Source organism: Diorhabda sublineata, chromosome X (assembly GCF_026230105.1).
Source record: "Diorhabda sublineata isolate icDioSubl1.1 chromosome X, icDioSubl1.1, whole genome shotgun sequence".
NCBI classification, from domain to species: Eukaryota; Metazoa; Arthropoda; class Insecta; order Coleoptera; family Chrysomelidae; genus Diorhabda; species Diorhabda sublineata.
This window is the reverse complement of record NC_079485.1, coordinates 38,967,247-38,994,964: the sequence shown is the minus strand read 5'-3', so window position 1 is coordinate 38,994,964 and position 27,718 is coordinate 38,967,247. Positions and strand designations below refer to the sequence as shown.

At 31.1% G+C, this 27,718-nt stretch overlaps 1 protein-coding gene across 1 annotated transcript in view; it reads left to right on the top strand.

Moving 5' to 3' along the window:
* LOC130451359 (suppressor of lurcher protein 1) overlaps positions 1-27,718 on the top strand; it is a 218,854-nt gene that overhangs the window by 141,079 nt on the left and 50,057 nt on the right. Inside the window, exons 3-6 of the mRNA XM_056790332.1 lie at positions 4,716-4,779; positions 17,260-17,440; positions 25,161-25,375; positions 27,230-27,386. Of these exons, the coding sequence (XP_056646310.1) occupies positions 4,716-4,779; positions 17,260-17,440; positions 25,161-25,375; positions 27,230-27,386 (617 nt within the window). The remainder of the gene's footprint in view (positions 1-4,715; positions 4,780-17,259; positions 17,441-25,160; positions 25,376-27,229; positions 27,387-27,718) is intronic.

The following is a 27,718-nucleotide window of genomic DNA, read 5'->3' as shown; positions in this document are numbered from 1 at the left end:
GAAACTGAAAATTTTTAGTAGGAACCTCATAAGAAGTAGATCCACAGAGTTGTGCTTCTTATTAATTATGAATTTCCAATAAAAATATGAAATACAAAGATAATTATAATAACACATTTCTTCCTGAATAAATCATATCATCTTCCTCTCTCACGTACCATCTACATTTCAGCACAAAACTAAAGAGAAAATTTGTTGATTCTCAAAAATCATTGTTTGGAAAATAACAGTGATCAAAAGATATTAAAAGTAGATCAATATTAGCGGAATGCGTTAATTAACCCAAATTAGAGAAAGCCGTAAATCAGCATTGTATATAAGTTTGTTTGTAAAGGGTTGAGTGAATTCAAAAATCCCTTCCAAATGAATCTTGCCAGTCTTTATAGCTTTCGACAATAAAACGTAACATCTATGCTGTAAGTTCGTTAATAATAAACGAAATTATTTATAATTTATCAAAACTACTCGTAATAGCATTTTATCCGCGAATAATTCTCTCAATTATGTTGTTTATTGCTTGTTTAATATTAGATCATTGAAAAAGCAAATAGAAATAAGAATATTTCATTGAGAATTTGAGGATACAGGAAATAATGGAAAAAATTAAACATTAAAAATAGGAAGACTAGAAAAAATTGAGAGCGTCGTTGATGGAATTCAATTTGAATCGTCATGGGGTAATATTTTTGATCATGCTGAAACGAAAGCAGATATTTCAAGCAGTCGTATTTCAATTCTCAATTCCATGATTAATGAAATTGAAACTGTGGAGAGAATTCTACTAACATTGCAGTCCGCACTATCCTACAAATTAATTATTGTATAAGTTAGTTAAGTCTAGTGTAAATGTTTAAATAAAAGTAAGTGAAAGACAGTGTTTATAAATTCACCCCACCGATAGAAAATAGTATAAATAAATAAGAAAAACATTACATTATGTTCTATTTCGAAATATTCACGTGCTAGGTGACATATAGGATAGATTCAAAGAACCTATGGGGAATCACCATACCCCAAAGTAACCCTAAATTTCCTTACTAAATTTCATTAGATTATTAACCCTTATAATTGAGATAAAACTTGTTTAATATTGCCTACAATGTTTTCTAATCATTCCTGGCATTTGTTCAATTGAATATTCACATTATTGTTATAAATATTAATATCTTGTATACTTTTACTTCACATTTACCATCTGTACAATAGACTGAAAGTTCTGTTCAAAATCTGTATCATGGATGTTAACATTCAGTTAATTTTTGATTTTTGGAAGAGAGGAATGGGGATCGTACACAAATATACAGGATAGTCGATGACATAAATATATTTTCTACAGAGTTTATACTTTTTTGGTGCTGTGAAGTCGTACAGTATATAATGCATTAGAAACAGATTTGAACTTTGTGAATTGTTGAACATCATATTTCATCCCCAGCTATTGTCGGATCCAGAATATCTAGATCGTTTCAGTGGTTTCTTTTATACCCCACACAACCGATTTTTTTATTTCTATTCTGCTAATGTGGAATAGAACGTGTATGGTTTATAATGTTCGTATTGTACAGTATGACTATTTTTCTACTATTCGAAAAACATTGCGTTGATACCGATTTTCTCGCGTATGTTTACTAGGTAAGAACAACTTTAAATTATTATCTCTGTGTAAGGATATTTGAACATAATTAATTCACTGCGTTGATATTTACCAATCTTAAATTTCATGATAAATTTAAGAGAATTAAGTCAAGAGAGAAACTTACAAGTAATGAAAATACCATATAATATTACTTTCGAATATTCAAAATTATTTTATATTTTTAAGTGACAATTATCAATATGTTCCCGTTCTCATATAATGATAATTATTTAGTCTTGTGATTCAATCGAGAAATCAATTATTTCCATTTTATAACCATATCCCAAGCAAATGGATTGTGGCTTTAAGAAGAGAATAACAAAGAAAAAGAGAGATCTAGGAAAATCAAGATTTTAGAACTGATATTGTTAACACTTTATATATGCCAAAAAAGTTTAATTTCGAATAACTTTTTCCATAACTTATCCAGTTCACGGGTAAGAAACTAATTTTCACTAATCTAATCTGCGAAAATTTATATTTTGATAACCTATGGATTACATCTTACTTTAAGCGGAAAACGTGTCGGTAACATAAATATATTTAAGAAAGATACGATCCAAGGAATTTCACGGTCTGTAGAAACAAATATTCAATAATGATGAATTACTCTTATTACAAATCTATATTTATATATTTGCTTGAAGCATTCTCAATTTGATGTCAATTTGATAGATCAATACCACATTTCTAAACGCTTTTCAACCGTCCCGAAATATGATTTCATTTGTAGACTATAATAATTGCGTTAGTGGTTTTTATTTTTATCCCGTTAAAACATGTGTGCAAACAGGATCATCTTATTTTTGCTAAAGAAGAGGCTGCAGGCACGAATTCATTCTTCTTTGATTTTATATTTTATGTTTTATTAATAGTTGTCAACAGAGTCACAAGCAATACTGATTATTTATTTTATATTGCAACTAATTCATATTCAAACAAAAGCTCTCAAATTATTACGTTTCGCCAACACGAGAGGTTTATATCGCACATCTTGTGTTGTTCAAGATTTCGATTTATGTTATAAAAAGGATGCCTCTTATTTTGTCGCAACAATTTACTTAACATAATGATAACTGGAGAATTAGGACAGAAAATGCTTTAATAAATTGAAAACAAGAAATTGCTTGTATTCGGCTAATTCAATACGTATAAGCAAATTATCCATTTTAAGAAAGTGTTGGATGTATATTTGATATGTCACCTTTTTCAGTTTCGATTTCTTTACTCCTTTAGATATTTATAGAGGATATCAATATTCATTTGTTTATTGTTACTCAAATTAAATATTATTTCACTCTCCACTATTCATATTTGAAAATCATTATAATAATATATCTCAAAAGAATAAAATGTAACCGAATCTAAGAAAATTACAAATTCTGGAACGAATATACAGATACACAAATGGCTGAAAATGATTAATTCCTTGGGAGTTAGTTCAGCCCAGTTATGTGTAAATCAGAGAATAATGCATCTGTGTAATCTTATGCATATTGTTATTAAAGTCAATAGAACTGAATGGCACTCCAGGAGATAATTTCCATTAGAATAGTAATTGTTGATACCACGAACGACATAAGTAATATTTATCATCAATTAGAAATTTTTTGTTAATTGGTTCTCCCTATAATATATATTGTTTATAAATAATTGCAGAAGCAAAGATCAATACAGATCTTGATACAATTTGGACTGAGAATGTTAAGTCTAACGTTAATTACAAAAGTTTCTTCTCCTATTTGAATTTCTTTCTATAAGTATATAATTATTCAGTTATTTGATATCTACACCCTATTTTATCTATTTTAACATTGTATTCAAAAATCAATGGGTCTCAACCAATCATAATCAACTATTTTCATAACAAAACGGGTGCATTTGAAAATGATACTCCAATCAAAATCAAGTGAATTTCACAAAAGCAACATAGTTGTAACGTTGCCAAGCTCAAGAACAAAATAATAACATGAATTACAATTGATCAATAAGATCGTGTGATTAACTTTTTTAAACGATCGCAACTAATTTTGTATTCAATTATTGAACATAGATGAAACACTGAAATTTCATCTAAATGCCAAACCAAATAATGATTTCATATTAATAAAATGACCAGCACCATATCATGTAGTGTACGTCCTGGAATGTCTGAAGACAGGAAGTTTCGTTAGACGCCCTAGACATAGAGGATGCGGTAGGTTTTTTTCCCAACTGAGATGAGTGTTACTTCCAGATGATACAAGAAATGGGCTGATTAGTTATGAGAATCGACAACCGACATATACACATATATCCCACTATACTACTGCCTATCAAGGGGGTACCGTAATTTTCTAAGGAAATAATGTTTGCCTACCATACAATATGACAAGTCAAAATTACAGCTAACAAATTCTTACATTTATCTTCTAACCAATTGATTCATGTGAAAATTCTTGTGCCCGACCACATTGCGCAAAAAAGGTTTGAATAGTAGTGTGGTTGGGGTTTCAGCATATTATTGTAACGTGGAGGAGGTTATACCGACTCTCAGCCAAAGATTCATGTTTTCTACTTAGTAGAAAACTATTGTTTATAAATAACAAACTTCCTAATGAAATACTTTTATCTTTTTTTTTTGAATTTTATGAGACCAATTTTTTAACTAAACACAGGGTGTCCAAGACTTTTCGTAGTATATACACTTCAGTTTACTGAAAAAACATACACTTATATTTTGCCTGCGTGCAACATTGTTCCTACCTGATGTCACTGTCATTGTCAGTAGCGGATAATTCAGAAAACTGCCATTATTGCCAAAGTGGCTGGACTCAAAGGGTTAATAGTTAAACTTGTTATTGGTAAACATGGCAACAAAGTTCGAGTAAATTTACACAGCTAAAAAATTGCAAAAATGTACAATAGAATAAAAGCGTTACGAATGAATCAATTTTATTCAAGTTATAACTATTCGTACGAAAATTTTTATCTCTTGGTAATTCTATATTATCCAATATTGTAGCATCCATTGAATGGATATAAATTGTAAAAAAACGGTATTTTCTGGATAAAATAATCACTCTCTCGATTGTTTCAGGTGCCCCTGTATGTGCTGTTAATAGAATCAACTCTAATTGCAGCAGGTGTCGCAGTTCATCCAGGTAGGAATGAATTAATAAAGTTTTAGAATTGATGCACCATTTTACGAAAGTTAAATGTTTGGAAGTTGCCTCTAAATTTAGTTACATGTAATGAAAAATAATTTTGAGAAGGGTGAAAAAATAATAGTAAGGGAGTATTAGGATTCTGGACCGATTGAACTTGAAGACTGATAAAAATTAAATTCGGTCCTATATCGTGAAAAAAAAAAGAAAATTTGCTTAAGGAAACTTTCAAAAATTGCATTTAAAGCCAAACAATCACTAAAAATTGGAAATCCTCAACAGCAAAATACGATAATTTAGATATTGCGAATTTTGAGAGAGGGTTGTAGAGATCAACCTATTTCAATATAAAAAGAGTCATCATCACTTATACAAGAAACGCAACTCATTACAACCGTCAGTAAAGCATGTAGGAACATATATCTGAATCATTTTCCACTCCATCTATTCCCAGGTGTGGAATTCTCTAATTTCATTGTTTTTGACTAGCTCATTTAACTTATCGCTACTAAGATTAAATCGGAGATATTTTTGGAAGCTCATAATATCCAAAGTCACATGATCCACGTCCTTCGAAAGTTGTAATCGGTAGGATATTTAGATTGATTTGATAAGCATCCGTGATTTTAACAATTATATGAACAAACAGAATGCGTGGTACTCCTTTGGTATTGCTAAGAAATACACATTACTTTTAAATTTTGAAGTAGGAAAATAACCTCTAACGTAGTAGCCCTTAGCGATATTTAGAACCGCTCTAAAATTAAAATTGAATGACATAGTTGTGGGATCCTATTGAGCTACGTATTTATATTCATCTCGAGTTGGTCGTGCAGCAGTTTTCTATTCAATGTGCATATTGTAACTGGCATCCTGCATATTTTATCATCATCCAACAAGCTTTGGCCCACCAAATATTTTTACACTGATCTTTGTTCGGTTTGGGAAATTCCAAATTACAATTCTTCATTTCTCCGAAAATACAGGTTTATCCTTTTTTATTCACAACGTTTAACATACTTTATCTCAAGCAAAGATAATAATTAGCACCGCCGACCAAGTATGGAGGCAAACTATGCGTTTGTTCATTTAAGTTTCAGATTTAGTTTAGTTGGATTTGAAATATATGCCTCAGCTAAGTCCCAAGAAGTTGTCCGAAGGTATTAAATATTTGCATGTAAATGAAGTTCGCTAATTCTGCGTGGATAAAGTTAGTTATGGTTGTATTTGTAAGTGAGATAATGGTATCATACCTAATATATGTTATTTTAATGTTTTTCTTATTTATTTATACTGGTGAGGTGCATTTATAAACACTGTCTGTTACTAACTCAATTTATTTAAGCACTATCACTTAACTAACTTATATAATAATCAACTTATCTCTAATACTTAACTAATCTGAATTTTTTGGTTACTTTTCTATTTCGTTCCATTCACTATGACTTTTTATTATAAACTAAACTAACTCCGCTAAACATACTCGATATATATATATATATATATATATATATATATATATATATATATATATATATATATATATATAGCAGGAACGACATTTCTAGAATTCTACGAATACGAAAACAAATAAATAACAAGACCTTCCTACAAATAAGTTAACAAGAAACCATGTAAACAAACCAACTTCTATGATAAAAACATATATAAAAAAAAACATTAAACGATTTCCTCCGTATATCAAACGGGCCGCGATTTCGCCAAATTTTGGAATTCTATCATAACCGAACAGGACCTGCTTCACAAGCTATGTCATGGACTTTTTTGTAGCATTCATTCACTGAAAATATCGTATCCTTGAAGTAATCATCATATGAGCAAAATACCAATTGAATCTTTATTATCCATCTGTTAAAAGTGTTAAGAGCAAAGAGGCCATTGACCAATTTTCAAATCAATATTTTCCTTTTCTCGCATATTTTCCATTTTTGATTATAAAAGATTTGTGAAAGACTGATCCATTTGTACGTCTAAGAAACCGAATAGAATCCACTTCAAATGAAATAGAAAAGAAGTATCATCTCCAGTTAATATTATTAATGTGACAATAATGAACCATAAATATACTTATCTTTATAATTTATAATTATTATGGTATAAGATAAGAACTAATATATAAAGAAGCCTGTGAAACTAATATTTTGTTCATTCAACTGATATTCGTCTAGTACGTTAGTCAAATTAGTCTAACTATTTGTAACTTTAAATTATTAAATTCTCAGATTGCTAAATAAATTGTTTTTAAAAAAGCAAGTTGGTGAATTGATATATTTAATTATAGCATTATATGTTCTAGACAATTACAAAAGTGATATATAAGAAAAAAAAATCGAAACTTATTGAAAGAAATTGGTCATCACAAATAACATTAGAGAGAGAAAATTGCTTTTTGAAACATAAATTATGAAGTTCCAATGCCTATTTACCAAGCTCGATATAAATCGCTGAATGCCTCTCGAATTACGAATTATTTATTTATAAAATAAACTTAAGCGTTTCCTACACACTCAATAAATTTTTAGAGTCGGAGTATTCCTGCTTTTCCATAATTTCCATAACTCTAATATTCACATGAAATCGTGGATTGCGGAGGATGTTTTTTATGATCGACCACTATTAATTCCAGATGAACGCATACAACTGATGCAACAAAATCTCTAGGCTCAAACGATTTGTTCAGATTGAATAATTATCTCTTTTTTCACTTGTATCATTTGAAGTACATTTATTCAGCCGACGTTTGATAAACTTTATTTAGACGTAGCCAAATAGTTATTTAACCTTTGAGCTATCGTTTATCAAAATATTTTGAAAATATATATATGCTTATGAACTGAATCTATTAATGAAAAAATAACTCTAGAATTCGAAATTTAGAGAAGAAAATCCACAGACAAATATCACAGGCTTTCCATCATACAGTAAGAGAAATATCTCACCACCAAAATAATAAGTACACATAGAAATGTGTATACTTCACTCACCAGTTGATACTATTTTACATTTTCTAAATAATGTATTTTCCAATAGATGATTTCTTCTCTTGCGGTAAAAACACTTATTTCCATAAATCTACTGTTAGCTTCAATGGCAGTAATGTAACATGGTTTTTATGGTAGCGAATCATTGTTTCAGAAGCAATTCCCTTAAATATTGGACATGGAATAAAAAATATGTTAAAGTGTCCAATAGCAAAATAAGTAAAATGTTCAAGCTGTACATCATTATTTCTACCTTCATCATTTTCTTCAATAATTCTCAGGATTCTTGTTGTCTTTATAAAATAGTTAACTATGTGTTGACTAAAAGTTACTTGAAGAGAGCTACTGCTTTAATGATTTGTTATCACAGGTACAAATTGGACAGCCGTATCGAATATGTCCAAAAAATAAATATTTTTTAATAAGAAAAAAATTAATCTAATTATAAAATAACTTCTAAATACGACAGATAGCCAAAAAATGATTGTTTTTTCAATAAAATGAAAAAACTACATTTATAAGAAGATAACAAATCACTGAATGGTAAAAAAGTTTAGGGGCGCATTTAATTTCTATGTAAGCAACACCATCGACTCATTTCCACATTTCCAGGTCGGATATCAATCGAGCACGAAAACGAAATACGTTTTGGTTACCCATGTATACACATTGTAAATAAAAGTTATAATGTTTAATAGAATTGAGCGAATGAGTAAAATCCATTTTCCTGCTACAGCTTATCAAGTATAACTGCAAGCATGCAAGCTAGTTGAGAATTGAGATTTTCTATTATTGTGTATTTTTTTTATAACTATTGATTACCAGTAACGGGATATTGGTATGTTTGTTTATTATTTTGACCACTTAAAATGGAATTTAATTGAAAATACCATTATATATTGAATTGAAAAATGAAATATTAATCAATATTTCCTCTCTCCAACTATGAAATAAAATTTTCCTTTCAAAAAAATGGTAAGAGAAATTTTATCTATTCTAGCCGAAATCAAATTGAATTGATTTTGCCAATGCGCCATATTCAACTAATTGATATCACGTACTCTAATAGGTTATTGTCAGCACAGATATTAATAAAAGTTGAGGTGGGCAATAAACACTTGAGTGGTATCCATTATATAACCCCAACGACAGCATAATCCATATAGTGCAGTGGCAAACTTGAAATTCGCCATAGGAGGGACAGGGGGTCGATTTTAGAGGTTCCACCCCCCGTGAAAAAGTGCCGATTTTACATATTTTGACCCTTCTGAACATGAATATGTCATTACTTTCGAAATCTGACCTAGAGAAGTGCCCCAAATTTCAAATTGAAAATTTCCCCAAAAATACGTCAAAATTGCGGTTTTTGTTCAATAAACCGAATACATTTTTCAGGATCGAATTATCAATACGATATTCGAGTAGTTGAGGTCAAATATGACATTTTAACGTATATATGAGCTCGATATGTCAAGGTGGGGGAAAACAAGAGGTACCGCAAGTAATTATCTGATGAAAATGCATAAATTCAATTATCAAATGAATTATTGATTACCTGGAATACATTGACAATTTTACATGATTAATTTATATATAGAATAGTAGATACTATACCATACTATACACCATTGAACCAAATCATAGAAGAGACTATTTATATCTTCTTTTTATTCATTTTTATATCACTTCCTACTTTTTAATTGTTTATGTCTTTTCTCTTCACTTTTCTTAATTATTGTAAGCAAACTATTAGATTACAAACCATGTTTATAACCCATTTTCATGTACCTTATTCTCAAAAAAATTACAATTTCATCAAATATTCTATATTACTGCTCAATATGTTTGTAATATTTATTGCTAATTTTTCATTCAGTATTCCTGGTTTTCATATTTTTAATTTGTTAACTTGACAGTTGACTTCTACAAATATTGTTATTTAGTTACTATACGAACTATTGGGATGTCCATATCCAAGAAGAAAAAGATTTAATTCAATATTCATGGCAGTATTAGCCAGGGAAATAGTGACATGGGTGAATTTCTGGAACCGTTGGCGTTATTCATACTGAACACACTGTTTACACTACCACTATACGAACACTCACAATAACACTGTCTGACGCGCGTTTCGATAACCAAGTTATCGTCTTCAGAGATTGAAGGTGAATAAAACAGTTTACATTTTTATAGTTATGCTGAATATTTATAATCTAAGGTACAGAATACTTTGCTGATTCCACATAATACTGTTGAATAAAATGGAATATGGATAAGAAAACCAAAAATATATATTTATAATAAATATAGATCATGGAAATCACCAACAGTGAACTTTTTTCTGTATACTTTAAATACGGACTTTCGTTTGGTTCTATTGTGAAGCTTTTCGGGACACAAACATTTTTATGGTATGTAAAAAATGTGAGAGCTCTTAAATAAAATTCTTCTGATAGTCGGATTTTATTCATAAAGAATAAACTGCGGACAGCTTTCACCTTTTATGCTTTATGGAAATTCTTTTACAATCATTAAAAATATTGCAATAGCTGGTTGAAAATAAATGGAGGTAAACTTTTAAGTGTTTCATTGAGAACGATTTTATTTTGGTTGAAAATTTTCAAAAATTGCATTGCATAGAATAATAACTCTCATATTTTATTATGAATCAATTTGTTCTCAATAGATACAGTACTTACGGAAATATGAGTTTCTAAATATGAAAGAGAAAAAAATAAAGAATGTCATAATGTTCTATTCTCCGAAGGCATTAGGATAATAATGAGACTAGAGTTGTGACGTGATACAATCGTCTCTATTTTCTAAAACGTGAGGAAATAGCTAAGACCAATATTGGGACCATATGATAGTGAAATAAATAATTTATCAATACTGGAAATGGTTGCTGTTAGGGTATAAATACCGTGTCATTGAAAAAGACAAACGATAATGTACATGTTTTAAGAGTTTTATATCTCTCCAATCTAGCGATATATCATACGTTCGTCATCCTTGTAGAACTTGCACGATTTCTCTATCGTTTATGATCTAAAGTGTTTCTGCGTTTTTGTCTTTGTTGAAGTGCTGTGAGACAGCAAATCATTAGGGTTGCTTTATATAATGCACGTGAGGACCACTCGCACATACTTTGGAATATCGCAGCAAATCAGAACAGAAATTATTTTGCGCAGAATTACCCATACATTATTGTCAATATTTTCTTCAACAGAAGTTGATTCCTGTGTTTAAAAATAGTGAGTGATATCATTGCACAACGTGTTACCTGCTCATAACTTCTTCACCATAACTTACCGAGATTCTTCTGTGAATGTCAGCTATATCAGCTGTGGAAATACTCTTTCTCTATAAAAATGAAATAACGAGTCACAAAACAAATTTTTTTAACCATCTCCTATTTCAAATGTCTTAAAATCTCTGGGACTTTCCAGTACCTATCCGCATACCAGCTTTTAGTGGCGTTAGTCTTCACTCTGGGTAGAAGATTTATTTGCAATATGCAGTTTCAAATTGCTACGGCTTGTAATTGTTTTTTGATCATTTCTTGTATTTTCTGCAGAAGAAGTGAAATAATATTCCATTATTTTATAGCTCAACTCCATCATTTGACAACTGAAGCAAAGTACAATCAAATAAACATAAGGCTCTCTCAACATATGATGTAACCAATAAATTCACTTGCATCATTTATAAATCAGTGTTAGGACAAACGACAACGCCAATGTACGAGATTTTATCGGAACAATATCAAGTCAATGCTAAAAAACATACTGCGGATGTTACGAGTAATAAGATAGAAGAACTCCTACCACACCCAGCAATTAGTCCGGACCTTGGACCGTCAAATTACTATTTATCCAGATCCACGGCAAACTTTTTTCCTAGGAGATAAATTTTAATCCGAAGCAATTGCTGAAAATGCAGTGCGACAATTTTTTGCATTCAAACCCGAAGAATGGTTTACCAAGGGCTCTATGAGATGCTGGACATTGGGTTGAAACAATAGATTATGATGGGCTATAATTTGAATATTACGGCTATCAAAAGAGATTTCATTATTTTACTGCGAAAATAGAAACGTAGCTCTCTATGTTCTACTTTATCTACTATTATTATTCATTATCATAAATCATTTGGTTCCATTATATCAACTATCAAAAGACAATTTATTGACAAAACTTTTATTTTCTATCGATCGATCACTGACGATATTGTCGACATCACGTACGTCATGTACTGTGATCAGGAACATTGTATTTGTATATAAGAGAGAGAGTTATCTGCATTTAATGTTAAAAACTTTATTTTCTATTCCTTTTTAATGAGACAGTTTGAAACAAAATGAAAATTATCTCATCCTATTTGGTCGGAAGAAAAAATTGTGTCCTTATTACAAATTTAATAGAACAAACTAAGGACGAATTTGTAATTCAAAGCAAACTCTGAAAAATATGAAAATTGGCTTCTATTGATTTGCCATAATTTGGCGTTTTCTTTGAAGTTGTTTGTAGAATTCTCAAATATTTTTTCCATTGGCGTAGATGAAATCAAATTAGCTACAATGGTAACATTTTGCAAAATTCTTTAATCAATTTTTTAACAATATATCATTAATATTTATTCATGATATAGGCGTACAAAAATTTTTTTATGTGAATAAAGTTTATGACATTTTTAAGGTATCCAACAATCTATTCTCAACTTCTTAATGGATCTTTCATCATTTTGCATAGCTTGATATACCTTAATGGATAATCAAAGATTTCTTGATGATAATGAGGATACTAACTCAAAACAGAGTACCTCAAGAGCAGATATTTGTGATGAAAATTCTTTCCAAGAGTTTACAATGTAATCACATTCTATATACGATCGAAAGTCATTTTATTGGTACACCCAGTATAATCCAGATTAAGATTAAGACTGATTGTTGTTCTGTGATGATAAAACTGCACTAATGTGCACTAAGATGAAGATATAACCGATTATAATTTCAAGTTTAAATATAGTTTTTCTTAATATTCCACATATATTCATATATTTGGAAAATATCTACAGCACTGAATGTAAATCATGATTGATAGGAAAACTCGAATTGACGAGAAAATAACAAATTATGTTATTTGTAAAGTTGCTTGACATTAGAAGCTATTCAGATTAAGAGAACTTCGAAGTATAACAAATTGATGTGATTTAAACTTCGAAACATTCCAGCTGTTCTTGCACTGAGTATGACATATTTTTGTTTGCGTTCTAAAAGATTTGAAATGAATAAATTCAACATTTCCCATGCCGTAAAATGACGGTTTTTTTTTTCAGCATAGTGGATGAAATATTCCTATGAATATGTCATTTGCGTGATAATATGTAACGTTATTACATTTCCAAGCTAAATGAGGCTTCTCTTGTCACTTTGAGTTTGAAGTTTAACAAATGATTTAGCGAGAAGCGAAAATGTAAGTAATACATTATTCAACAACTTCGAATTATGAAATTTAAAATAAAATTTGGACTATTGTTATTGAGAGTAGAGCAAACAGAACACATCAAAACGTCGTTAAACTATTTGAGAAAGTTTAACCCGGCGTGCTAAATAATATGATATTCAAAGATCAAATTGGTCGTGCCCTAAAATATCTCGATACAGGATCCATGCCATCCGATTTGTGTCGTTTTGTATAAATAATAAATGAAAGAAGCAGTGTGAGATAATTTGGGATAAAAATAAGCCCTAATTTAAATGTTAAACCAGAACTAAAATGCTATGCTGTGGCGTGAAAGATTATTAAGAAGAAACAAAAATTGGATTAATCAATTGATTCAATTTAGAAGTTAAACGAATAGTCTCTTCTTAGAGGGCAATCACCTTATTTGCAAATAATTATCTTATTGACAATATTATGGTTGGTTATTAATAATTTACATGTAAAGACTGTATTGGAAGCTCTCAACCTATGATATACTATTCTATTATATTCAACATATTCTCACAAAGTATGTTTTTTGAGGTAAAGCAGCTCAGGTTTAACTTACTAATTCTTGTTTAAATGTAAAATGTACAATGTATTCCTTTGAAATCCCATACGTAAGTTAACATCTCGCTTCTCTCATTGGATACTGAAACTTTCCTGAGCTTACACAAATAAACTAATTCCCTTAGCCTACCCTACTTATGAACTTGAATTGGTTATTTAGTATAACGTTTGCCGATTAAATGAGCATTCATAAAAAATAGAGATGTACGTAACTATAGATAAAAAACATTCGGGGTGTTTGACGAATTTTTCAATTTTTTTCGTAATTCTGTGAACTTTGTTTTGGAACACATACATAATGCTTATATTGAAGTGACTTGCAGTCTCCCAAAGTTATACATGGGCTTAATATTGGAAGCGATCTCATTTTATGAGGATAGCTAATATGTCTACCTATTATCGAATACATTCATATTAGACACATACCAAGTTGTTTGTGTTATCCAAAAATAAGTATTAGTCTTGTCAGTCACACTAAAATACCCAACAACATCGTATTATGAAATGTGGCATTAATTAGTTGTTAGAGACTATAATTGAATGTTGCGTCAGATGAATTAGGTTTGGCATGAAGCCGCCATTTTATCAGCATTATTGTTCTATCCGATTAAAATTGGATATATTATAGAGCAATTATCAAACCATTGTATCATTAGCAGAGCTGTTTTATTCATTGAAGGATGTAAAACCTATTACACTCGAGTAGTTCGAGTGGACTCAAAGCTAGGCATGCCAAACTCTAACAAAAGCCTTCGATAGGTACATCCAGTGCGATTTATCTGGATTCCCCATATTTCTCAATAGCTTCAGTCTATATATTGATGTCATAGGTCAGGAGATCCACGCTTGATCTATGTGTATGAAAACCGTGAAGATGGTCTTTTTTCTTTTTTTTTGTAATCGGCTAAGCAAGTTTCCAATCTACCTCTTTTATATGATAGATAAAGGAGTTCGCATAGCGGACTTGTTAGTTCAGCTGCGCATTTTTTTAATACGATTGGTGGTATTCCATCCGTCCCAGTGACATTATTTATATCCTAGCCTATGAAAAGCTGGCACTTCCCTCTGCCGAAAGTCTATTTCTGGCATCGCTGAACCAACCCTAGGCAGGCTCGATGATAGTTTTTCTCGCGAATCAGGAGTTTAATTTTATGCAAACAAGCGACCCAACAAGACCATTATATCCTGAGGTCATTGCGCTTGACTAATCTTCTCCATTCAACGGTAGAATTTTTGACAAAAACCTTGTCTGACCGCTTTTGTTATAGACCAGAAAGACATTGATGGATTTGGGCAATTTAGAAGTATTTCTCGAAACAACAAAGTATATACGATTTTCGACACTAGAATTTAAGCGCCGTTTCTGTTTCTGTGCAAAGCCCTTGAAGAAATAAGGAATATAGGCTTTCATAACTGTCAACATTACTTCCAAAATCTCATTATTTTAAAGAAACATAAAATGAAAATCCTTTTGATATCTCCATTTGGCCAATCTGTAATGCCAAATTTTACGTGGTCTAGGCGAATACTGTCTTTGGAGCTCTAGTTTACATTTTGCTGTAATTAGTTTGTGATCTGATGCTCCAAGTGGTGGTGCATGTATATTCGCGTTGTACAGACTAGTTCATGTGTGAGAAACAGGTAGGTCTAAGAGGCTAGCAAAGTCACCATCTCGATCGGGGACTCTGGTTAGTTAATTGATAATTTGGGTCAGCCCGTGACTGTTGGCGAAATCTTCACCTTACCGCCCTTCATCATCAGTTCTGTCGAAAAAATTCAACCAGCTGACGTGTTGAACATTAAAGTTACCAGTGATAATATCTGCGTTTGGATGGTTTGATTGCAGGTAATCGATTTAATGGGCAAGGTTTGAGAATAACTGCCTGTAGCAAATCGCACTAGGAGGTCTGTATAGGAAGCGAATGATTTTTTGTTGTTATTTCAGTCGTTGTTTTAAACCACTTTGAGGCTGAGGATTTTTTTCCCGCTGGCAAGATATGTCGCCACTAACGAAGACGGCGAGTCCAAAGTTCACACACTTTTCACTTATGACAATAAGACATATTTCATTTGAACACAATTAATAATAGTAAACACCTACTTCTTCTATTACATAAACTGTTTTGATAATTTTAATTTAAGAGAATTTGGAACAATTAAATGTATAATAATCTCTAATAATCTTGTCATAGTTTACTATCCAACTCTTCAGAGTGACAATTTGTCTCAATAAATTTATATGTATTCTTACTACACTGAAAAACAACATTTATTTTAAGGAGGTCCTCTAGTTTCTCGGATGTTTATTTACGGCTTTTTCGATAATTTTTTACGGACAAACCATTAAAATAATCAATCTTATTGTTTCTGTATAATCTATATTAACATTCAAATATATAATAAAATTAAAGTTATAGTGGCCGACAGGAAGACATCAAGTAAAAGAGGTTCTTGTCAGTGACCAAGATTGCGGCTGTTCTGCTTATCCGAAATCAAAAAACCAAACGGTTTTATATGAATTTTTGAGAATAGTATTGTATTTATTGCTCATTTATTTTCAAAGTTTTTCGCTTGTAGAACTATGGAAACAATCATAATGATCCTAGTTCAATCACTGGTTTATAACATATCGTGGTCACCGTTTTAATAAATGGTGTTTCGAGAAAAACTATACTGTTCTAAAACTTTCGTCATATATTACGCTTCGTAAGTGCCACAGCAAAAATGATCTAACCGACGGTTCACGATGTCTTAGTCAATATTCGAAAGCGTCTGCCAACGGTCTTGGCTCCCCTTTGCTTGTGCCCAATTCACAAAAGGTTCAGGTAGCAGTTATATTTAGCGCGCGCTCCGTAGCTCCTGCTACGTTCAAGGGCCGTAACTTGTACACCATTGAGAATATCGAAAAATTCTTTAGCACACATTTTCTACACATGTTGTAGATGTGATTTTTGGAAAAAAATCGATTTCTTCGACTCGAGAAACTAGAGGACCCCCTTAAGAGCACTACAACACAGTTATTCTAAATACAGTAAGTAAAATCTTTTTTAGTATATTATTTGAGTTTCTAACGATGTTAATGTGAGAATTTCCAACAAATGAACACACAACGATAGAGAATGCTCAATAACTCTCAGTAGAACTGGATGGTCTATGTATATGATTTCGCAAATAATATTCTTTATCAACCTAATTATGACTTTATCATAAATAAATAGATAAAAAATGTATAATAAAAAGATAATGAATGTTTCATTCAACAGAAACCAAAATAATCAAATTCTTACCGTCATATTTTAAACTGACTGAATAAATTCTAGAAGCTAGGTACTTGAATATGTATTAATAAACTTTTCGTTTCTTTTCCAAGAAATTAATGAATATTCCACATTTCTTAGAAATACTCTAATATTTTGTTTCAGGTTGTGAATGCATCATCTTCTCTAAAATGTACGGCAAGGAAAAAGGTTTTTTCAAAAGTCCTGATTTTCCGAAACCTTATTCGCCCAATATCGATTGCCTCCTTTACACCTTCATCGGAAGTACTGATGAGATTGTCGAACTCAGTTTTTCGGATTTCGATTTACACAAGACGCAAGCCGAGTGAGTAATCGCTTCTAATTTATTTTATCCTGCATATACACTTTCTGTCTTGAAAGATTATAGGGAGAATTTTTCATTGTAAAAATGTAAAATGGAGAGATCGAAATCCCACGAGAGACTGTAGAATAAATAAATATAATTAAAACTTAAAAACTTTACATAAACAAGAAGTTGATAAATTTACTTGAAGTTACATGAAAACTTCTTTGACTCTATCCGTAGGACATTTAATTTACTATTCTAACAACCACACACTCTTTTGATGGGATGATGAGCGGAAAGTCAAAATTATTTTGGTTTTAATTGTTAATCAACTGTTTGAGCTCAGAAATTGTTCATCGATTATTCATATTCATCGTACCGATTTAATTTAAGCTGATATTAATTTTCGATTCATATCTAATACACTAAGCTCAAATTTCTGTCCGAGACTACTGTATCATATCACGATTATTGTTAATAATCCAAATATGAAATATATACAAAAATAACATGACAAGAAATATATAAATATATTGGTCAATGTTATGTATAATGCAGCAACATTGCAAGCATAGCAATTTAGAATCCTCACTCGAAGTCATATTAGAAACAACACTATTTCACCTTCGGGAAATTGTACGTAATGTCTGGGCGAACTAGTTGTTTATCCGATCACGTTACATTGTACACGAAAATTTCCACATAATTTGATAAAAGACAATTTTAACTTCCATCGTAAAGGAGAAAAAAGATATTTGCATTAGTATTTCAAGCACGTATCCCAGAACGAAAACTAATATCTGGACACTCCGGGCTACACAAAATAAAAGGGTATGGAAGGAAATATTAGAAACTACTAAACTTTTGGAAATTGTGAACTGAATGGGAGACATCCAGTGAAAACTATTTGTGATTGATTTGAAATATTAAGGGATTTTGATTGCTTTCGTAAGTAAAATAACAAGAAAATTCATCAAAAAAAATATTGACTCTTTATACTTTTCATTACGAACTGTTTAATCAACATTAATCTACTTCTACAACTCAGATTATTATAAACTATAGTTATTTGTAACTTTAAATTATTAAATACTCAGTTTGCTAAATAAATTGTTTTTAAAAAAGCAAGATAACTATAAAATTTCAAAGTGGCAATTTTCCATATTCATATTACAATATTTTCATTTCATCGGCGGAAAAAATATAATTTTTAGGTGAAATACGAATTTGACAGGATAGGAAATATATTCTGATCAAACACTCGACAATATATACCGTAATATCGAAGCAACAATAGAAAGCAATTTGATATTTTAAATAATAAAAATTTGCTCATACCCATAAAAAATTTAGATAGTTTTGATCACATACATACCGGGTGTTATATTTTCCAATTATATAACATTAAAATTTTTGTATTGCAGAATAATCCTTATCAAAATGAAACATTTTCTACTCATGTTTTAGTATAGAAGTAAATTCTTTTTTTGTTTATAAATGCTTTTTATATCAAAAACTTTTATGGCAATTCTATTTTACATAGATCAATCACCTGCAAACGGTATCTAGTGTAATTAATCAATGAATTGTCTGTAATATCCACTATCCAAAATCAAAAAATAATTTATTTTGTTATAAGTGCCTTCGGTACCATTTATATTCAGTTGATATAGTGCTTTCACATTGGAACAAAAATTGCGGATCGGTCCATTTGCAATCAAAAATTGTACATCACACTGAACCTGAGCACATAAGAAAAATTAAAAATATCAAAAGAGGCCCCGAGAAACACGAAAAATTATTTTCAGAATTTTACGTCTACCATTAGAGGACGTATTAGAAAAAATAAAATTTAAGAAGAAAATTTTTATAAAATTTATCCAATTAAGTTGCACTTTACATACGATATCGAATTCTTGAACAAATTCGGCGCCTTTTTCATCTCACAAGTTGCATTATATCTTCAAATAAGAGGTAGGGATGAGAATGGAAACCTTCTTATGAAAAAAATGCCTGTGAGTCGGGTTGTGCTTAGCCGATTTTTATAAACTTTATTTTGTTTGAAAAAGCAAGAAAGTTGTTTCAAATATTTTATATATTATGATTTCTCTTGCAAATTTTAAATAAAAGCATAACAATTTAAATAGATTTTTAAAATTGTGTAAACGACGAGAATTATTCTTCAAATCTATTAGGCTTGTTCGCCCAAAGGCAAATGAAAATTTTATTCTGGATGTAAGGTCACATTGGTCTACCTGTAGTAGACTCATAATAATTTTATTATTACCGCTAGATGTAAAGCTAATATTACTAACAATGAAAGCAAATACTTAAATAAACCATGTAAAAACAATTGAACACTAACTACGTAAGTGGCGCCCAAGGTGTTAAAATGTCGTGCATCATTTCCTATACATGGCGAGTTGATATATGACATCTGTTTCAATTTCTACCATGAAATATTTCGTACAGCTTGTCGTATTCTTTAATCATCTCTTGTTCTGGGTCTATGGGTGTGAACGAGATCTTTTATTCAGTCTCACAAATAAAAATTTTAGCATGTTAGGTATGGAAATCTGAGCGGCCAAATAAATGAAGTTTCATGTCTTATCCACCTATCGGGGTATCTTTAATCTAAAAAATGTCGAACATGTATGGAATAATGTACCGGGGAACAATCATGTCAAAACGAATGACTAAGGGTATGTTTGTAAAAGAAATGGCCCAATTATTTGTACCCCTAGAATCACGCACCACACATTTACAGACAGACTCTGTTGGATCTCCTGTATCCATATTATGACATCGCTATCTAGGTTTAATGATTGGCGCTCGGTTTAATTTCAAAAAACAATTGAGCGATAAAGCGATGGTCAGAACAGTCTTAACCAGGCATAACATCTTGTCCTGAAGATACGTGAAAAGTATTTTCCGCACCTCTATAAAAATAAAAAAATAAACAAATATAAATACATACATATATTGGTCACTATAATATTTTATGTACTCGTTAGAAAACATAAATTCCGAACTCTTTACATATATTTCTGTTAATTGATCGATAGTATCGTTCTTCTTGGTAAAATTTTCCTGGCCATTATCGTTAGAAAAATATTTCTCCGACGCACATTCAATCCACGTAATGAATTCTTTTATCTAAGATGTGAGAAAAGCATCGTGACGTTTATATATTGAACCTTTCAAGAAACACGAGGGTGTCTAATATTTTAGCGAACCATATGGTTGGCGTATACACACATTTCACTGAACGTAGATATATTTATTATCGATTTCTAATTTGGTTTTTGTGCTTCTCATACCTGTAAAATATTAACAATTGTCATTTATTAAGCGAACATTTTCTGAAGCGATACGGTTACATTTGGGTCATAAAAGGTGCCATTAGTTATATTTTCCATTATTAATCTGCTTGGAGGTGAAAAAAGTGTGGATGAATAAATCAATGAAAATAACTATCATCACGTCAATTCATTAATTTACTTGGAACAAATCTAAACAAAATATGAGACTCCATAAAAGCTAATATTGAAAGAAGGTGGATCATGTGAATGAATTAAAAATTTGTAGTTCAGAAACATAAAGTTATTTTATGAAAAACATTTTCAGTAGGATAGTTGAAAGCTAAAGTATATAACTTAAACACTATCTCTTAATATAACTCGAATAAACAGGCTACATGATTCTAAGTTTCCTCAGAATCAGGGTATTCCTTAGTTTTATAAAAAATTTTCGAATCTTCTCAATATAATGACTGATGGAAATAAAACAAGTCTCTCTCCTATTTTATAATAGGATTCAATATGTCTCATAAAATTTTTTCAACCCATGATATAACAATAACAATTTTATTCAACATGGCATTTTAGGTACTTATCTTGAAAATGGACGCTGAAATTATTACTATGCAGTTTAAAAAGCACTTCAAGCTTCGTTAATAAAACCAATTAACCACAACCTCTTCGATGTTGCTTCCCACATATGATTTTTAAGTTTGTTTATACTAGATGAATTATCCGAAATGATAAGTCCATTGCAAAATTATCTACAAAGAAATCTAGTATCCCACAAACAAAATATTTCATCTACGTCTCCTAATAGGAATAATATGATAGTTTTAAAGCAAACTGGAATCAAAGATATCTCATATATATATCTCACGATTATGTTAATTATAAACACATCTAAACCTCAAATCACCAACATAAATAATTTTTTTCTTGGAAAAACTATAAAATAGATAATTTTTTAGGGATAGCAGCTTCGGTACCAACAGAAACATTTTTGAATTGTTAATCGAAATAATATAATATAATAAATAATAATAATTAAAATACAATTACTCCAAAAGAGTATTGAGTAAAGAAAAATTTCCCAATTTTTAACTAAGGTGGAAAACTTTGAAAAAGCATTTTAAGTTTATTGATTTGCATTTAAAATTGCAATGTGGTTATCCTTTAAAGGCGCATTTGAAAATAATAGAGCTCAGGAAATACTGTAACCTTTAAACATTTGGTAATTATACACTTTCACGGTCACCTGGTTTTTTGGCTCTAGAAAATCGAAAAATGGATGTTCCATTTTACGGCGGATTTATAAAAAAAATTAGTAGAAATAGCTGGAATGAAAATTTCTCATATTTTTACTGTTTTAAATCGTAAAAAAAAACGGTTTTGCAAAATAATCCCTTACAAAAAATTATCTCATTATCAGATAAAGTTCTTATATTTTTTTTGTATTCTACATAAATTAATAAACAATTTAGAAAAAAATCCAAAAAGAATGATTTTTTCAGTTTTTATAGCTTAAAATGAAATCAATGAAAAACAATCAATTTTCGTGAATAGTTTCGTACTATATTCTATATAATCCGCCGTAAAATGGAACATTTTGAGAGCAAGATCATTAAAATCCATCCATTTTTCGATTTTCTAGAGCCAATCTAACCTAACCTAACCCAACCTAACCTAACCTAACCTAACCAAAAAATCAGGTGACCGCGAAAGTGTATAATTACCATAATTTTTTGTAAAGGATTATTTTGCAAAACCGTTTTTTTTACGATTTAAAACAGTAAACTATGAGAAATTTTCATTCCAGCTATTTCTACTAATTTTTGGAACATTTTGAGACCAAGATCATTAAAATCCATCCATTTTTCGATTTTCTAGAGCCAAAAAACCAGGTGACCGTGAAAGTGTATAATTACCAAACATTTAAATAAAGCCTATCTATTGATATTTAAACATTTGAATAATACAAACAAAATTTCAACTGAAATATGAGCAATATCTTAATCTTGTCCTCTTTCTCCTTCTTCTCTTTCCCTTCTATTCATATATTTTCAGGGGTCGAATATTTAGGAAGATTAAATCCAATTTGATATTTGCAAAAATGAAATGGCATGAATTGCGAAAAAGGCAATCTAAATTAGAGCTAGTGCTCATATTTTTAATGTTAGAGCAAATTAACTCACTTTCACCAGTAAAATGAAACATCATATTAGGACTTCTAGTCAAATTCATACATATATACTGATAGAAATTCAGAAGCAAATGTTAAATATAAATCATCATAATTTGGATACTCTACGATTCGTTGTTGACTATGGAAACTATCACAATTACCTCTTTATTCATTATCAGATAAAAAAAACTTTACTAAGGTTGCCTGGATGTCGTCCAAATACAGTTTTTAATATTGAAAGTGGGTACTTTGAATAGTGTGCCTGGCTATGTGTTTGAGAAGAGGCTCCTGAAACCTCCGAAAAAGTTAAGGACAACATTTCATACCAGTTTATAGGAGCAACTCCATTTGAAAGGATTGTTAAATAGAGCAAAGCATTCTAATTCTTATTACATATCAATAAATAGGAATTCTTATAAAAAGCTACGACTCCCTTCAATTCGGCTTTGTTACAGTGGGAGCAGTCTGCTGGGCACGGTCGGATTTTGGATGGCTGACACCGCCTCAATGTTGGATATCAAAATTGTACTCTTGGCAATGTTCTCTGGATACACTGCCACTCCTCAATTGCTCATTATATGACCTAGATAGTTGACACGGTTTTGGAATAACTGGCACTTCTTTGGATTTAGCATGAGCCGGGCATCTTGCAGTCGCTTGAATACGTCTTCTAAATTCTTGAAATTTCTTTCCCAATAGAACGATGTCATCCAAATAAACCAGGCATATTGTCCAAGATAACCCTCTCAAGACGTTTTCCACAAGTCTTTCAAATAACATGACTTTCTGCCCTAGTCCAGAATCGGTAGTAAAAGGAGTCTCCTCCTTATCTTCTGAGTAGGTACAAAACAGCTTGCTGTCAGTTAAAGTGTCCAGTGTATCGTCAATTCGGGGTAGAGCATAGCTGTCTTTTTAACTGGCGATAGTACACGCATAATCTCATCTTTTATCTTGAATAGCCCCACTGGAGACACCCATGGACTCGTAGATGATTCATTACTTCCTCCTCTTCCATCTCTCGAATATTTTTTTCAGCTTCCTCTATCTTTCCTTTCGCATTTACAGCCTTTTCTTCAGCTGTTCGAAGTCGTCAGTTTCTTCAATAGGTATCGTCTGGAGTACATCTAAGGCGTCTCCTCGAAGTGCAAGGGTTAAGTTCACTGCCTTTTCTTCATCAGACCAATTATTCACTCTAGCGGCTGCCTCAAATTGTTTAACGTAGTTCGTCCAAGACGTCTTATTGTTAAGCGTTGGGGCCTTGACTCGAAAAAAACTGCCATTGTTTTCGGTTTGAGTAGTGCTTGTAGATTAGAGGATTTCATTTGTTCGATCTTCTTTTCTTCTATTAAAATATGTTCTGTTCTCGAATTTGCAATCTTTATTTCTAACTCGTTGATTCTATCATCCATCGTTTTCATTTTATTCTCATTTCCGATTATATCTTCTCATTCATCGTTTTCATCTTTTTATCGATATCCAATTATATCTTCTCATTCATCTTTGTCATCTTATTCTCGATATTTGATTTAAGGAAGGAAATTTTATTTTCAATGTTTTCGGCTTTGTCAGTTTTCAATGACAAAATATCCACCGTCATAGTCAAAATCTTGGCATCCATATTAATAGAAATATTGTTTCCCAATGTCGAAATCTTCTCGTCCATCTTAAGAGAAAGTGACGAGATCACGGTGGAAGATTCGTCTTGAAAAAGATAAGTTTCTGGATCAAATCCGTCACTTACCAGTACCTATTTGAGTATTTCTACTAATTAGTGCTCTGGAAAACGAACAATGCGAGAGGTTCCATCAGGTTATTTCGTTAGTGGAGAAGCGGTATCAAGGAGAATGGAGTCCAGGATTGATAGAAGATAATTATTATAAACTTATCAAGAAATAATATCTCTAATTGTAGCTAAATTAGTACTTCTTACGAAAATATGTTTTAATGTCACAAGGAAATCTGACTTGTCAATTTATTTTTCATTCATATATTATTGTTTGGTCGCCCTGGTATATTCAAAATTTGAGTTTTTAAGACAAAAAATTCATTAATTCATGTTATTGCAATTCATTAACTATATAAACCAAAGAATATCATTATGTAATCTCAATTTCTTTATTCAAAATAGCCCTTTGTTCTACAACTATATGTTTGCTTCCAATTTTAAAAAGGGGATTTTAAATACTAAATCAATTCGTAGCACTAGATAAGCTCTATTTTAAATTAATTGCTTAAATCAACACAAATTTTTTAGTTGCATTCTTGGTGACTACTTGAAAGTATTCATGCACTTGGAAGAAGTTAGCGTGAATGAGTACACGCCATGGGAAATTCTAATGTGTGGAGGATTTGCAGATATACCGAATACACTTTATTCTTCGGGATCTGTGTTAGTTCTGGAGTTCCATTCCAGCTCATATACATCGAATTCTACGGGATTTCTGGGAACGTTTAAATTTTTGGATAAACGTAAGTATATACTTTTGTACACTACAGTTGTTTGATTTTCAAAGCAGCATATTCTCTTGATTAAATATAAAAATGAAATTCGTGGTTATCGAACGATCTATATTGGATCGTGGAGGCTCCCTCAGTGGCCGAATGAAGTTTATGTTTATGTATGGAATAATATCCAGTCACATTTCTGCAACAGTAGCAGTGAATTATGAACGAATTTATGAATGAGTAGAATAATTTCATAGATATATCTCAAAAAGTGTATATAAAGTTTAATATTGTCTATTGTTTCTTGTACATATGAAAACATTTTTAAAATATTTTCCACATTTCGCTATGTTCTAGTAAACAATAAATTCTGATATTGTAACTGTGACTATGTTTATTTAATAGTTGTGAATTGTTTTTCTCTCTGACGCCAAACTAAGCATAACTGCTTAACATACAGGGTGAGTTATTAGTGTAATAAAGGTCGATACTTCGTTATTATAACGGAAATCATCGAAAAACTTCTGCATATAGGGAACGCTAAAAAGTGAAATCATTATTTTTGGAGGTATGTGGTTACATATCCAATACTTTGTTGTGGGATTACACATTCTGGCTATAAGGGTGAATAAATTCCAAATACACTTTTTCTCTGAGAACAGCATAACAGATTATAATTCGGTTATCATTAGAAGCAGAGTTATATGAAGTTGTGTTCCAAAAAATTCAAACCAAAAGCATAATTAAAATAGAAATTCCAATGTATATCGAAAAACCATCTATGTAATTTTCTTGTCTGCATGAAATCCATTATGAAATGATAATCTTGAGCGTTTTTGGTTTTTTCCATCAAAATCGGAAGCCTTATTAACGATGAAAATTACACAAATACTGTTATTGATATTGTCGATTATTTGGTGAATGCGTTCTACTAATTGGCGGCGAAGCGAAATGTAATCTTCTTCTTCTATCTTTTCTATAGGCAATTCTGCCTATTTCTTTCTTTTGTTGTACGTTAAAGTTATATTATCGCTCCATCTTTTCCGGGGTCGACCGACACTTCTCCCGGCCGGCGATTTGTTTCTTGCGATCTTTACTACCCTATCATCTGTCATTCTACTTATATGGTTGTTCCATTCTTTTTTCCTGTTCAATAACCACTCGTTAATCTTCTCCACATTACATGTTGTTCTAATGTGGTCGCTACTTACTCGATCTCTCAGTGTGTTCCTCGTGATTCTCCTCAGTATTGTCATCTTAGCTGTTTCCAGCATTCTTTGTGTTTTGGACGTGTCCGGTCTGCTGTGGATGTCATTATTGGTCTTATAACAACTGTTCAATGCTGGTACCGTCAATTTCCATCTTACATCTAATTGTTTCTTTGCTAATGACCAGTATTTTGGTTTGTTGGGATGAAATTACCATGTTCAGCTTCTTTGCTGATATGTTAAACTTGTGGACCAATCTTTGTAGGTCGTCTTCACTTTCTGCTATGAGGATAGCATCATCTGCATAGCAGAGAATTTTTATTTCTCTATTTCCCATCTTATAACCTTTCCTCCTTTTCACTGCCTTTATTATTTCATTCATTATGAGATTAAAAAGTGGGGGACTTAAGGAATCCCTCTGTAAGTTGTCCGTCTATTCTAGCTCCAATTTTGTTGTGTTTATATATGTCTTCGATTGTTTTGATGATGTCTAACGGTATTTGTCTATTGTATAAAAGGTGAACCACGTCTTTTAATCTAACTCTGTCAAAAGCTTTTGTCAAGTCAATTAAGCAAATGAACGCCGGTCGATTATATTCTAGAGCTTTCTCTGTGATCTGTCGAAGCGAAATGTTTGTAGCAAAATTGTAACTATAAATTCCATTTTCAGGATTATTTAGAACAGATGGCTGGAAATTACCGAGTACCGCCTGTGACTACGAGTTTTACACTTCGGATCACCCACAACTTTATGGAAAATTCTACTCTCCTAGATTTCCATCTAGTTATCCCAAGAATATTAGATGTACTTACAAATTTCAAGGAAGGTATGTTATTCCATCAGCTTTATTTAGAAAAGTGGAATATAGAATTTTGTATACTTATTGCACTTATTGTATGTGATTGCTCAAATTATAACTTAATTATTTTTATATATTATAATAATTATAATTTTATAATTATCTTTTTACAGCAAAAAATTTCTATATTCCAATTTACGGTAGATATTATTTCCAATCGAATAGAATTGTCTTTTCGAAAGACAACTGTCTTGTCCAATCTTCAATGCGTGAGCTTTATATCGAAAATAGCCTAAATTAGTGACATTCCACTAAGGATTCCGTATCGAACCATTGTAGTGTATAGTCCTGTTTGCCGA